Source organism: Spodoptera frugiperda, chromosome 17 (assembly GCF_023101765.2).
Source record: "Spodoptera frugiperda isolate SF20-4 chromosome 17, AGI-APGP_CSIRO_Sfru_2.0, whole genome shotgun sequence".
In the NCBI taxonomy this organism is placed as follows: domain Eukaryota; kingdom Metazoa; phylum Arthropoda; class Insecta; order Lepidoptera; family Noctuidae; genus Spodoptera; species Spodoptera frugiperda.
The window spans coordinates 8631161-8645184 of record NC_064228.1 but is presented as its reverse complement, the minus strand read 5'-3'; the positions used below and the strand labels follow the sequence as shown (position 1 = coordinate 8645184).

General features: G+C 36.9%; 1 protein-coding gene and 2 long non-coding RNA genes across 5 annotated transcripts in view; 2 read left to right on the top strand and 1 right to left on the bottom strand.

Moving 5' to 3' along the window:
- The first annotated feature begins 563 nt into the window (after positions 1 to 563).
- On the top strand, positions 564 to 2199 carry LOC118276737 (uncharacterized). Its single transcript, XR_004783694.2, has 2 exons — positions 564 to 973; positions 1975 to 2199. It is a non-coding gene; the product is annotated as an uncharacterized LOC118276737 (long non-coding RNA).
- A 2603-nt stretch (positions 2200 to 4802) lies between these two features.
- On the top strand, positions 4803 to 6719 carry LOC118276801 (uncharacterized). Its single transcript, XR_004783702.2, has 2 exons — positions 4803 to 5396; positions 6349 to 6719. It is a non-coding gene; the product is annotated as an uncharacterized LOC118276801 (long non-coding RNA).
- A 4286-nt stretch (positions 6720 to 11005) lies between these two features.
- LOC118276831 (rho guanine nucleotide exchange factor 12) overlaps positions 11006 to 14024 on the bottom strand; it is a 199432-nt gene continuing 196413 nt past the window's right edge. For all 3 annotated transcript variants that reach the window (XM_050700006.1, XM_050700004.1, XM_050700007.1), the window contains 5 exons: positions 13852 to 13977; positions 13356 to 13571; positions 12723 to 12905; positions 11914 to 11972; positions 11006 to 11498 (listed from right to left, as the gene is read on the bottom strand). In XM_050700006.1, the coding sequence (XP_050555963.1) occupies positions 11475 to 11498; positions 11914 to 11972; positions 12723 to 12905; positions 13356 to 13571; positions 13852 to 13977 (608 nt within the window). In that variant the 3' untranslated portion in view covers positions 11006 to 11474. The remainder of the gene's footprint in view (positions 11499 to 11913; positions 11973 to 12722; positions 12906 to 13355; positions 13572 to 13851; positions 13978 to 14024) is intronic.

Genomic DNA, 14024 nt, shown 5'->3' with positions numbered 1-14024 from the left:
ACTTCTTTCATTTTATTCTACTAGCAACTTATCCTTACTTGGGTCTTAATTAAGTCAACTGCGCATTATTATAGATGCACAAAAAGGTGCACTCAGTATTATCTTTTATGTCGCTTTCATGATCCGATGTCGATAACACAGCAATCCGGCAGGATAAGATCTGATGGTAAGCAATCGCCGCCGCCCATGGACACTCAAAACACCAGAAGCAGCACATGTGCGTTGCCGACCTTCTGGGGGTTTTAAGGAATTTAAGGATTGTTGGGGAATCAAATCGTTGAGAAGATTGGGAAGGGCAGCAAATGGGCCTCCGGTAACCTCACTCACACAACAAAACCCAACGCAAGCGTTGTTTCACGCCGGTTTTCTGTGAGGCCGTGGTGTCACTCCGGTCGAGCCGGCCCATTCATGCCGAAGCATGACTCTCTCGCACTTAATGATCAAATTACCAGATTTGTTTTATGAAGCCTGGCTACATTTAGATCTGAATGATGACTTGGTACTCAGGATCCTTCACACAATTAGGCCATATTATGAACAAAGCCTCAATACATGGTTTTCAAATTCTAAAATGCATTTTGGCAGGAGCAGGACAGATGTGGCATCACCATGGCGTCATAAATAAAATAGTGGAGACGAGAAATAAACCGCAGGGAGATAAATACAGCAGACACAAAATTTCTAAAATTAGAATATGACTCAACTTCACTATATGTAGTTATTTGTCCTTATATGACTCAAAAATATGTTTAGTAGTCGTATATAATAAACAGCAGTATATAATAAGAGCAGTGTCTCCGTGATTGCGTTGTGGATCAGTCAGGATGTTGCTGAAGCTGTTTATCTTCGCGCTGATGGTGGTGGGAGCCATGTCCCTGGTGGTGACCTCCCCTCGCTTCCTCGGCCCCTGTCCTAGCGGCACTCACTACAGTGCTCAACAGAGAAGATGTGTTTCTTCCGCATACGATGAAGGGTAAGTAGCTTTACTAAAATGTTCTATTATTTCAAACGCCTCATTTTTCACCAGTTATGTTATAAACTTCATCTTAAAGTTAAGGTAACAGTTGGTGGTAGTGTTTCCATCATCAAAACGTTTTATGAGATAGGACAACAAAGCAGGAGTAGACGGATCGTCTGATGGTAAGCAATCGGCGCTGCCCATGGACACCTACAATATCAGAGGAACAGAAGAGGAGTAAAAAAAGTAAAATGGATTTTTTATTATATTTTGTTTGAACGCGCTAATCTCCGGAATTACTGCTTCGAATGGAATACAGTGAAACCTTGTTAAGTGAGACATCAAGGGGTCTTTAAATTTGTATCACTTATAGAGGTATTCCACTAACCCAGTGTCTCAGATAACCAGGTGTAAATAAATATTTGTCTCATTTACAGAGGGTTCCAATAATAAAGGTGAAAATAAAGGTTATTTTAGATAAAGAGGTGTGATTCTTAAATAAGACTATGTGTTATGTGCACATTGTAATTGAATAAGAATAAGTAAGTCGGCAAACAAAACTATGTATCTCAGTTACTGAGGTTTACGCATTTAATATTCAGTTGCTGTCTCAGTTATAGAGGTAACAATGATGATAAATCGAAAGAACGAATCCCAGATAAAGAGGATTGTTTTTCCCACTAATAGAGGTAATTCAGTGTCAATGTGTTGGGACCTCAGTATGAGTTCCAGTTGTGGAGGTTTCTCTTTTCTAGGTCCCACTTAACCAAGGTCCCAAGTTTCACTGTATTTCTTTTTGTGTTAGATAGTTTATTTATCAACGAAGAATATAAAATATTACGCTGCAGATCGAGCCAGGAGGTGTCAGACCACAGATTCAATTTAGGGACAGGATACGTTTATCTTTTAAATCGCTTTCTCTGTCCCTATGTCCCTTTGTGTGCTTAAATCTTTAAAACCACCATTGCACCGCTGGTTAATTTATTACTTGTCTAGTCTTTTTTTTATTGTTTCAGGAAGCCCAGTTTGTTGGATTTATTGTATGATTGAAGCATTAATAACTACTTCTTTGCAAATGGCGTCATAGGAATGACTCAGTACCTACCCAATATTCTAGAAGGACATATATTACCGCACTATATTTTCATGACGGCATAAACATATTATATGTTACCCTCTATATAGAAATATAGTCAATAATATTGTTAGTAATAATGTAGGAAAATATATTAAATAAATTACTCATTTGTTTTCATTTTAACATTATTTATTTATTATCCCTTTTGTTCCGAGAAGGAAAAGCAGGATTGGTAATTAATATATGGCATTGTCATTTTTCAACAGTTATATACCGCAAATCGTGATTTTTACCAAACTGTTTGTCAGTTGAATAACTATCAAACAGTCGATACTTTGCAAAATGCTTAAAAGTATTGTATTTTGAAGGCCTGGTGTTTTTTTTTATGGTATAATCCGGTAAACTAGCAGACGAATTACCTGATGGTAAGCAATCGCCGCCGCCCATTTACACTCACTTGAAACACCAGAGGCGCTACAAGTGCGTTGCCGGCCTTTTGGAGGTTAGGAATTTAAGGGAACAGCCCTTAAATTCCTAACCTCCAAAAGGGGAATCGGGGTTTGGGAAGATTGGGAATAGGGGAATTGGGCCTCACTCACACAACACACAACGCAAGCGTTGTTTCACGAAGGTTTTCGGCCAGGCGTCTCCGGTCTCTCTGATCTAGTTGGCCCATTCGTGCCGAAGCATGGTTCTCCTACAGTTACACACAGATATATTTCTATGCGTTGCGCATGCGTTTTCTTACGTGTTTGGGCTGCAAACCTACCGTTGGCACCTACTGGAGGTGAAGTTCAAAATGCTTCATAATACTACTCTTTGAAGTATTTTACAAATGATCGACTGAAAGGAAATTGGTGGTGAAATTAACTATAAAACACAATTTACTCATGTAAATTAATGTAGAAAAACTCTTCAGTAGAAATACTGTAATGTTGAACTCATAATATATTATTCAGAGATAAGACATAAAGTCTAATTGTAAAGGTAACAAACATATAGGTAACGTAGGTATTATAATTATTTTGCTAGATTATAGGTTCAATCCTTTCCATCCCCTTCCTAATCCAAAATTCTCAAACCGCCAACCCCCTAAAAGGTTGACAGCGCAGGCGCTGGTGGCAGGTGCGGTGCCGATTGCTTGTCAAATGATTGCAGTGATTGTTGCTAGATTCTTAATAACAGATGTAGAAAGTACTTACGGTAGGTACATCCTTGTTAAAAAACATATGCCTTTTATCCCGTAGGGATAGACACTATGGCACTTAATGCCACTGTACAATGTACATGAGAGGTGTTTCATTATTTTATAGCCATCGAATAGAGGGTGAACCTACTGCCATATACTGGGCACAATGCCAGACTCCGTGCTACGTGCTACTACTGAGAAATTTACCAAAAATCGAAACAAGCCTAGCAATATTGTGTCCGACCCGGGAATCGAACTCGAGACCCCTTGCCCGGTAGCACTCCATCCATTATTTCAATATATAAAAATTCTCATAGCGGGAGCATGGTCCAAGTACCGATGGTTAGGGCTCCAGAGACAGAAACCTTCTCACAATACGTGCCGTTTCAAGAAGTACTGCCTTCTGCATCAGGCCCTTGATCCATCCGCCCAACCCCAGCCTCCTAAGGTGGTTGTCGAGGCTGTTGGATATTAATCCGTTGGCCGACACGACTATCGGCACAACGATAGCCGAATCCACATTCCACATGTCGACAACCTCGTGAGCCAAGTCAAGATATTTTATTTGTTTATCTTTCTCAGCTTTCACGAGGTTCTCGTCATGGGGGATGGTGATATCGATTATCATCGTGCGGCGCGCTTGTCGGTCTATCACCACTATATCAGGTTTATTGGCTACAATATATTTATTTTATTTTATTATTTTATTTATTAATACCAATCTGCAACGATGGATATTTCTAGACACTGCAATGGTACCTATAGGTGATTAAAATAAATTCCTTTTCACAACTTGTTTCCGTTTGTAAAATCCATTTATTATAATTATAGGGAATTTTAACCTTTTATTTACCAGCTAGTAAACCTTACCTACTAATTGACCATCAGCTTAGTAACCCGGCAATACCTATTCCAGGTGTTTTCAGGGTTTAACAAGGCATGGCAAGGCATTCAATCCAATATAATCTCAATAATTATGCAATGGTAAAACTATAGAACTTCAATCGTAGCTGTTAAAATATTATTCAGAGTAAGGAATATAAAGCGCCCATCAGACCACCACGGATGGGGCCCAGAAGGGCTGATTCCTTATCCGGAGCTGCGGACTACCTAGCGGGATTACCGGGGCTCCGGCTCGACAAGCAGGAGTAGGAACGGGGTGGTTTTTAGTCAGTAAGAGTCTGACACTCCCTCTCGCTTTACCCTGACGAGAGAAGTCATTGGATAATTTTCCACACTGAAAAAAAAAATAATGGGCACGCGGCGCATTTAGCTGCGTGTAATAATTTGTTTGACAACATGGGTCTACGTTTCCACTGAAGTACACAAATATGACACACGACTATGTATAGAGAGAGGCTAAAAGGTGTACAACTAATAACTGTGCTGCGATAAGTGAGCTGTTGACAGCGTTGAGCTATGTCACCGCCTATTCGAGCACGCCACGCGTGTATCAATGACGTCAGTTCATGCGTAACCTCTCTGTGGGATGCTGTGGACACAACCACATGCATTTTCTTACAAAGCGACGCTTAATACACGTGCGGAGTTTCTTCGTGTATTGCGGTGGCCTTAAAGCCGAAAATAATTTTAAGTTCATTAAATATCCACACAATATGGATGTAATGGGCGCTAGTGTTGACTCAAGAGTACGAAATTTTAGGTACAATATTTATGTCGATCCATCGGAATTGGATTCAAGAGTAGATACCTACGCGTACAGATCATAATTTATTTTTAAATACATGAGTAACTAGGTACCTATATTGTAAATGGTACATTAATAATTTTAATTTTAATGGTTCCATTACGTAATAATAATTACTCAGTATCGACCACTAACCGTTATAATAAGGATAAAATATTAATAATAACTAATTAAAATAATAAGTACGAGTACGTTAGCTAGCTCGTTCACCATTAATTATCCTACTGAGCATAAAACGCGTTGGAGTTTTGTTACAACTTGTTGTGTGTTTGAGTAAAAACATGTTGAAAATGTGGCTGTTTCTTGTATTCCTCGCGCTACTGTCTATAACGAATATCCCGACAGATGCGGGTATCATCGAATCGAACTTCGAACCGAGTTGGTCTTACTTGCATTCACGTGGCCGTGAATGCGCCTTTGGTCTGCATTATATTCACGATCGATGCCTCAATATGCGAGAATTGTAAGTGTAACTCATTTTTCTATTTATTTATTACGAGTATTACTTATAATTAGAAATTATAAGTTTAAATTTCCTCACGCTGCTTCGTTTTTTCGTAAATCAGTGCTGTTAAAAAAAAATCGCTCGCGTTTCTGTGGGATAAAAAGTTACGTTTTTTGAGGAGTGAAAATCTTCCAATGACTTCTCCTGCCTTGAGCGAAGCGAGAAGGAGTGTCAGAGTCAAATTCTCACTGACTAAAAACCACTCCGTTCCTACTCCTGCTTTTCAAGCCGGAATCTGCTAGACAGTCTGTAGCTCTAGGTGTCCAAATTTCATCCCGATTTCTTCAGAAGTATGGGAGAGCCATGCTTCGGCACGAATGAGCCAGCTCGACCGGAGTGATACCACGGCCTCCCGAACAACAACCCTTAAATTCCTAACTCCCAAAAAGCCGGCAACGCATTTGTAACGCCTCTGGTGTTTCAAGTGTCCATGGGCGGCTGCGATTGCTTACCATCGGGTGATGCTTCTGCTCGTTTACTGTTTCATAAAAAAGCCGTTTTGACGAGGCTGTGTAAAAAACAGAAACTTACAAAATTTCGCATTTATAATATTAGTAAGATAACATAACGGTTAAATAAGTAAGAACACTATACTTATCACTACATAGTATAAAACAAAGTCGCTTTCTCTGTCCCTATGTCCCTTTGTATGCTTATATCTTTAAAACTACGCAACGGATTTTGATGCGGTTTTTTTAATAGATAGAGTGAATCAAGAGGAAGGTTTTTATTTATAATACATGCATAATATATAGCCATGGCACCTATGCAAATATGGGGCGATTTATAATATTAGGCCGCTACTAGTGGTTATTAAATCCTTGTACCTTTTCAGTTAGTTCTTGACCATATGGCCTTACTTTACATTTTTTTTTTTTATGGCCATATTTTAACTTTTTTTTTTTTTCAGTATGGAGTACATGTATAATGATTACGCATATTATTGAACGAATCAACTGAAAGATCGCGACGATGGTGTTAACATACTTTAACTGAAATACCTATCAAGTGAAGATTTAACATTATGTGGTATTTAGACATAAGAATTCAGTATTTATAGCATTGGTAGATATATCACTTTGTATTTAAAACCTTAGCTAAATAGAAATAGAATTCCTTTTCACTCAAAAATTGTTACAACTTAAAATGTAGAAAATGTAACATTTCTTACATGTTCAACTTTATAGTCCTTTAATAAGGATGAAAGTAGCTTGTAGTTGATTCACATAGAATAATTAATACTAATTTATAAGTTTTTAATAAAGTGTTTTAGTAATCAGATTTTGTTCTTTATTTTCCTTCAATTGTACACCAAAATTGGAATCTACATTTATTTTTATCTAAAGCTAGTCAGGTATTACTGACTATACTTATACCTGATGGTAAGTGGCGATGCGGCTGAAGATGGAACATGACTGGCTAGAAACAGCCTATTCTGTCTGGCCTTGAAGACATCTAGGCTATAACTCAACTGCGCCTAAATGCAAATCTATAAACGCTTCCAGGAGGGCTATAGGATTAAAAAATACGAATTCCTAGGATAATTATAGGACCACATTTTGCTACTTAGGAATGATCTGGAAACACGCTAGAAACATAGATATTTTTTAACTTTTCCCCACTCTAGTATTTCCTCCTGTGTCGTGGGCACGTTTACAAACATACAAGTTCACATACACATGACATCCAGACCCGAAACAATAATTTGTGGATTACACAGAGTTACTCCGTGCGGGAATCGAACCCGCTACACGTTATGTGCAGATTGTTACCTGAACATCATTGACTGAACAATTTCTTGGCCCATTTTTGAGGGGGAAAGTCATCCAATGACTTCTCCCGCCTTGGGCGAGGCAAGAGGGAATGTCAGACTCTTACTGACTAAAAACTACCCCGTTCCTACTCCTGCTTTTCAAGCCGGAGCCCCGGTAACTTGCTAGGTAGTCCGCAGCTCCGGATTCCTTGACCCATACTTATGTAATTTATCCTCATCAATAGCCCGTGGAATTCCAGGGAAGATTTAATTAAAAGGTGAGAAATATAATGTTTGTAGCGGTACGAAGTTTGCCGGGCCAGCAAGTAACATAATATAATATAAATTATGTATATATTATATATGCATATTCAATTTTGTAGGTTATGTAGTGGTAGTGTTGTATTATTCTTATATATATTTTTAATTTACTCATATTAAAACACAGATATATTTTCCATTATTTATTGCAATAAAAATATACATATAACTGGATATAGTATACCGAAGCGTAATATACAATTGGCCTAAGCAGTTACGTCATATACATATACACGTCCTGTCATAGGTTTCTATGACATATAATATATAACATACAAATACATTGGATGGGATTCATTGGTCTAAGCATTGTCTACAGTATCAAATATATAATTATATACTTCTTTATATAAATATATAAGTCTGAGTGTTGAGAGAAGTCGAAGGAACTTTTTTAATAACAATAATGAATTTTATTATAACTTTCGTGAGACTTACTAAATTAATTATTATGTTATCGGCTTACTCACGTAAGGAAAAATCGACTAGTTTCAAGCCATACTAGATGCTCATACTACTGTGCAGTGTAGCAGCGCGACAATCGCCTCGTCGTGAGTCGCAGAATGCTGTTCATGAATATGAGCCTCTAGCATGGCTTGAAACTAGTCGAGTTCTTCGTCAAACAGTTACGTGTTTAAGCAGATAACATTATAATTAATAATGAGTTTATTGAAATAAACGGTTTACTCACGTGAAATAATGCCTCGTCCTCGCATGCTGCTCATGAATAAGAGTCCCGTTGTGACTTGAAACTAGTAGAGGGTTTCTCAATGAATCCGTTGTATATCGTGTCTTATATAGCGAGAGATTAATTTAAGTGAGTAAATCGTATATTTCAAATAATTTAGTACCTTTATCCCACGGTAGGTTTTACACAGAAAATAATTATAATGATGACATAATTTTTTTTTTATATTGGTTACCTATACATAGCCATTTTACAAGGAAAGTTTCACGGAAAATGCCACAATTTTTTGTATAGGTATAAGCTTTTGTGAGCTCAATTCCATGAATTTGGGCACGTTATTAAACAATATAGGTACTGTTCACTGTAATTATGAGTTCATTTTATATTTATAGTCAATTTAACTATTTTGAACTTTATTGCAAAGAAACAATTTTTGAAAATTTATTGAAGAATAGTAACAAATTGTTTATAAAAAATTGATTAAATGCATGAAATTATAACTTTAAAAAACAAATATGATTTGTTCCCAACACACAGGATCAGTAAATACTTCTAAAATTGAAGCGAGACTACAGGCGTATAATATTAGTTCATTTTACACATAAAGTACAGACACAAGCAGGTTAACCTACACCAAACTGACAATCTTATTCATTGGACATTCAACTTTATTTCAAGTTCAATAAAGTTGAAAATCTAATAAACAGAAAGGTGTAGCTTGATCTGCTCGTGTCTGTACATTTGACCAATCTAGTGCAAGCTTACCTTACATCTTCAAAACTGCTAGACAATATAAGATGCAACTCTCTCAAAATATAGTCGATTATGACAAAATGGTATATATTATTAAGCTCATAATATAATTCATTATTTGACGTTTTTGATATTATAAAATTCTACAAAATTGGTACTGATTATTTTATATTTTAGTTTAATCGGAGTAAGTATATGGCTAGTATATTTGGCTGTATATTTATATGGCAATATTTTAAGGTAGCTAACGGTTGGAGGGCAATGTTTTTTATTCCGTATCTCAGTAGGGATGTTTCTAACAAGTTAAATTCAATGTCGCGATGGCATTATTTCATCGCTTTGGTCATGTATTAAATTTCTCTTAAATAAAATATACGTGAACAAACTTTGTGACGTTATATTTTTGTATTTTACTTGAAGTACCTAACTTTTACTATTTCTTTAATAAATTAGCAGAGAGCTTAGTACGAGTTTGCTTTACGTTTAACGAGATTAAAACGAGAGCGCGTCCGGCGCTCTGATTGGTTGGTTCATTCCATGAAGCAAGTACAAAGAGGAGATGCCATAATGTGATTGTGCACTGTGACAAAACATAACAGCCCTACCCAATAATGTTATAAATAAAAAGGTGTAGATAGGTTATAAGCGGAATGAGCAGAAAGTGGCAGATTCAAATTTTATGTGGACAATTGGCAATGTTTTTGTAGTATGAGACTGCTAGATGGAAAATAGAGAGGGGCGTAGTTTGTAACGTCCCGCGCTCCCTGTAAAGTGTCACGCATTATGTTAAAGGGAAATCCAGTTATGACATCTCCTCTTTGTATTTGTTCCATAATTCATTTGTACCGGCCAATCATAGTGCCGAACGCGCTTTCGTTTAGTTTTCGTTCAATATAAAGCAAACTCGTACTAAAAGTACTGGTAAACAGGAAAACGAAATACTACCTAAATAATGAAATCAATTATTATTAATGAATGTATATTGTTAAGTATGTTTATTTCAAAAAGTTTAAAAGAAAACATCCCATTTTAAAAACACCCTAAATTGATTATGTAAACCAAAATAGACACATGTGTCTAATATATTTACACGATTTTATTCAACATTTTCAACGATCCAATGACTGATTATGTCATAAAGTTGCAAGCAGTACTATTCGCTTGTATCGTACCTAAACAACGGTATATATTGTCATGTTTTAATACTTGATTCATGCTTAGCACTCCTTTACATTTATACTCTTTATTATATCGAGTGAAGATTCAACAAGAACATATACGAACTAATAATATCAGTTTACTGCCACACTCAGAGACATTTAATGATTACTTAAACTATTCCTTTGCTAAGGACTGGGTTAAGTAACCATTAAATGACTCAGAGTACGGCAGTTACTCACGTAAATATAATGAGGTAAGCTCTACTAATTTCGAGGCACGTAGTCTGCGCAACGTCGCCACAAGGAAGAGTCCCTCTGTGACTCGAAACTGGTAGAGCTATTCTCAATATTTTCGTGAGTAAACCGATATTTTTAGTTTTAGCCTCGCGATAGTTATTATACAAGAATATACAGTATTTAGACTGTGAAAAGTAACTGTTGTTTGAAATATATAAATTGATAAATATTCTGTTATTATATTGATATTTGATATAATTATGTATCTTCTATTTTAATATGAAAACCGAATCCTAATTGTGTGTTTATTTTTTACTGAAAACGTGCATTTATTTGAGTAACTGTAGTATTGTAGTAATAATTAGTATAGATTAATTTAATTCAATAAATATGCAAGCGAGACTAAGATAAATTTACTATTTCATTAAAATATAGAGATTCCAAATCAATTACTGAACTAAGAACATTTTAAATATGCTTTCATGATTAAACTGTAAAAATCAAAAAATCCTGAATGTAATGAAAATCTATTTACACTATAAAACAACATAATGTCTTTTAATCAACTGACGAAGCGACTAAAACATTGAAAAACGGCTTCAAAACGAAAAAACCAAATAGAAATGAGGAGAAACAAAAAATAAAACATAAAACGTATACACAAAATCATATATAATAAATGATACAGCATAGTTGTCACTTATATACTACAACCACTTATATTATTTACAGACATTTAACGTATATAACTTAATCTTTGCGAACATCGAGATGACGAGATACGATAACAAATAAGATACTATCTAGTCGATCACATAAACATCTTACGTATGGAATAATAATGGATAATACTAAATAATGCAGTACTTACACTTGTAACGATAAAATAATAATTATTTATTATTACAAAATATACAAGTTGTCGTGCTGGTTAACACACGGAGACAGTTATATAAAAATATGTTTGTTTGTTTGTTATGTGGCGACGATGTCGGGAACTGCTAGGCATTAGTTGATGGGTCGTGTCGCGTGTTAGTGTGTCCGTCGTGGGCCAGCCAATGTTAGTGAGGTATCACTACGCCAGTACGTCGGGTCCTCGCTTACTGTCCTTACAGGCTGGTAGATCACCCGCCATTACTTGGTTGGTCCTGGAAATAAGGAAATATTGTTAGTTAACTTGATTGTAATATTGAAAATAATAGTTGAGTTTGAAATTTTGTATTTCATTTATAAGCTAGGTAACAGATTCGGTTTCAAATTACATTAAAGTTTCAACAACTTTCTATATCGATATTGTGAAACCAGTACTTTATTGTTGGTTTATGATACAGAAATAGCAAAATTATAGCAAGTTTTTGGCTCATAAAATTTATATTTGTAACTTTCGTGAGACATACTAAATTAATTGTTATGTTTTCAGGCACATATTTATATGAGATATATTTTAAATATGAGTCTCTAGTATAACTTGAAACTAGTCGAGTTTCTTGTCAAATAATTACGTGAGAAAATCAAAAACCATAATAAGTTCATAAAATGTAAAATTTTCTGTAGAGTCCTCACCTGTATAGAGGGGTCCAGTCCCGCCTTGGGGATGGAGATCTCTTCTGTCGTGTGGAGGTCTGGAAGGCAACGATATGTCATTAGTATTAATATAACCCGTTTATATGATAGTGGAATATGTAATAACTTGACTTTTATTGTAACATTTGATGTCGATTTTCATTTTCAGTGCAGTAATAATAATTATCTTTATAATTGGACTAGTCAACATGGTCATTTATTTATTTTGTCTACATTTCTGCTAGATAACGTTTTATAGCTATTTTATAATTTTAGATACGGTAAAAAGGGGTGAATAGATACAGGAATGAGGTGACTAGATGTAAGGACATTTTCCCAGCATTGATTAACCCCTCTTCTGTATCTACTCACCCCCTATTACATGGGGCTTATAACACAAATGGTGAAAAGTGTGTGTACATCGTACAGTGGCGTTACGTGTCGTAATGTGCACCTCTGCCTACCCCTTCGGGGATAAAAGGTGTGATGTTGTTGTTGCATCTTTTGTATATATTCACCCGTCGAACTCTATTCATCCCATTTGACGGTATTGAAGTGTAAAGACAGATGAATATTGATGATATATATTATCTATACTAATATTATAAAGCTGAAGAGTTTGTTTGTTTGTTTGAACGCGCTAATCTCCGCAACTACTGGTCCGATTTGAATAATTATTTTTGTGTTGAATAGTGCATTTATCGAGGAAGGCTATAGGCTATAAAACATCACGCTATGATCAATAGGAGCCAAGCAGAGCGGGTGAAACCGCGCGGAAGTAGCTATTGATGAGTATGCGGGTAGTGTACCAGTATGCAGGGTCCGCGCCCGCAGTGCGTCGTTGAGGTCGCGGAGCGCGGCGACGTGTTGTCTTGCGGCGGTGGCGGCGGCCAGCGGGGCGAGCTCCGCGAGCGCGCGCGACAGTGTGGTCTGCAGCCCGCACGACACGCGCAGCACGCGCGTCGCCAGCTGGGGGGCGCCGCCACCGTACTCTGCAGGGGGGGAGATACATTAATTATAAAATGATAATGCAGGTCACTCCCAACAGGCCTATCTGGAAGTCAACTGGTAAGGCCTATATTCAGCAGTGGATGTCTCTGTCTGATATATTGAGATACTTTTGTTTCTGGGTCAAGAATTAACACTAGTGATGCGTAGTCTTAAGATAACAGGACCTATTAAACTAATTAACTTCTCGTCGTAACTACCGTTATGTGAGACGTAATATAAAATATATGTATAGTGCTCATTACTAGAACTTTATTGAAATAAATATAGCTTACTAATACCCCGCACTACATAACCAATTTCATAAGTTCTGAGGAAAAAGTCATCCATTCATACATTATAACAAACATTCCAAACTGATAAAAAAAAGATATTTTGAACTGTAGCAGTAAACTTTTAAAGACCGTTAAACTATAAATATTGTTCTAACTTACCCAGCATATCTTCCATATTGTCCTCGCACCCACTGGAGTCCAGCGGGAGCTCGTACTCCACCAGTGCATCCGACATCTCCTTCTCCAACACCTCCGCGTCCACCGGGTCTACGGCACCCACGGCGGGGACTGGCGCGGGTCCCACGTTGGGGGTCGCTGCGGGTCCGTCCGTAGGTACGTCCAAATCTTCCGGACCGGATAGCATTTCGAATGATTCTGTAAACGAAATTGAAATAAAAAATAAAAATTGAAATATAGTTTTCGTTGTTTTAACGTATTTTGTGTCTGTTTGAACGGTTGCAATGAGCTTAAAAACTACTGGACGGAATTCGTCAAATGTTAAGTATTATAATTATATTATATAGAAAATATTATGGTATTATATATTACGTGCAAACAAACATTAACTTAGTGGTAGTCAGACGCATGTGACCACCATTATACATGAGCTTTTTGTATTGTTTATATAACACCTATAGAGTATTTAGATCCGTACCAGTATGTGCGTGCGTGAGTGTGTTATGCCTGCAGGAGTCGCAGCGCCCGGTCCTTGCCCGCGCCGCCACGGCGCCCGCCTCCGACACCGACAGCGCGCGCTGCAGGCAGCGGGTCAACTGGGTCGCTGGGGGCACACAATCATTACATTTATACATTGCCGTTTCTTGCCAC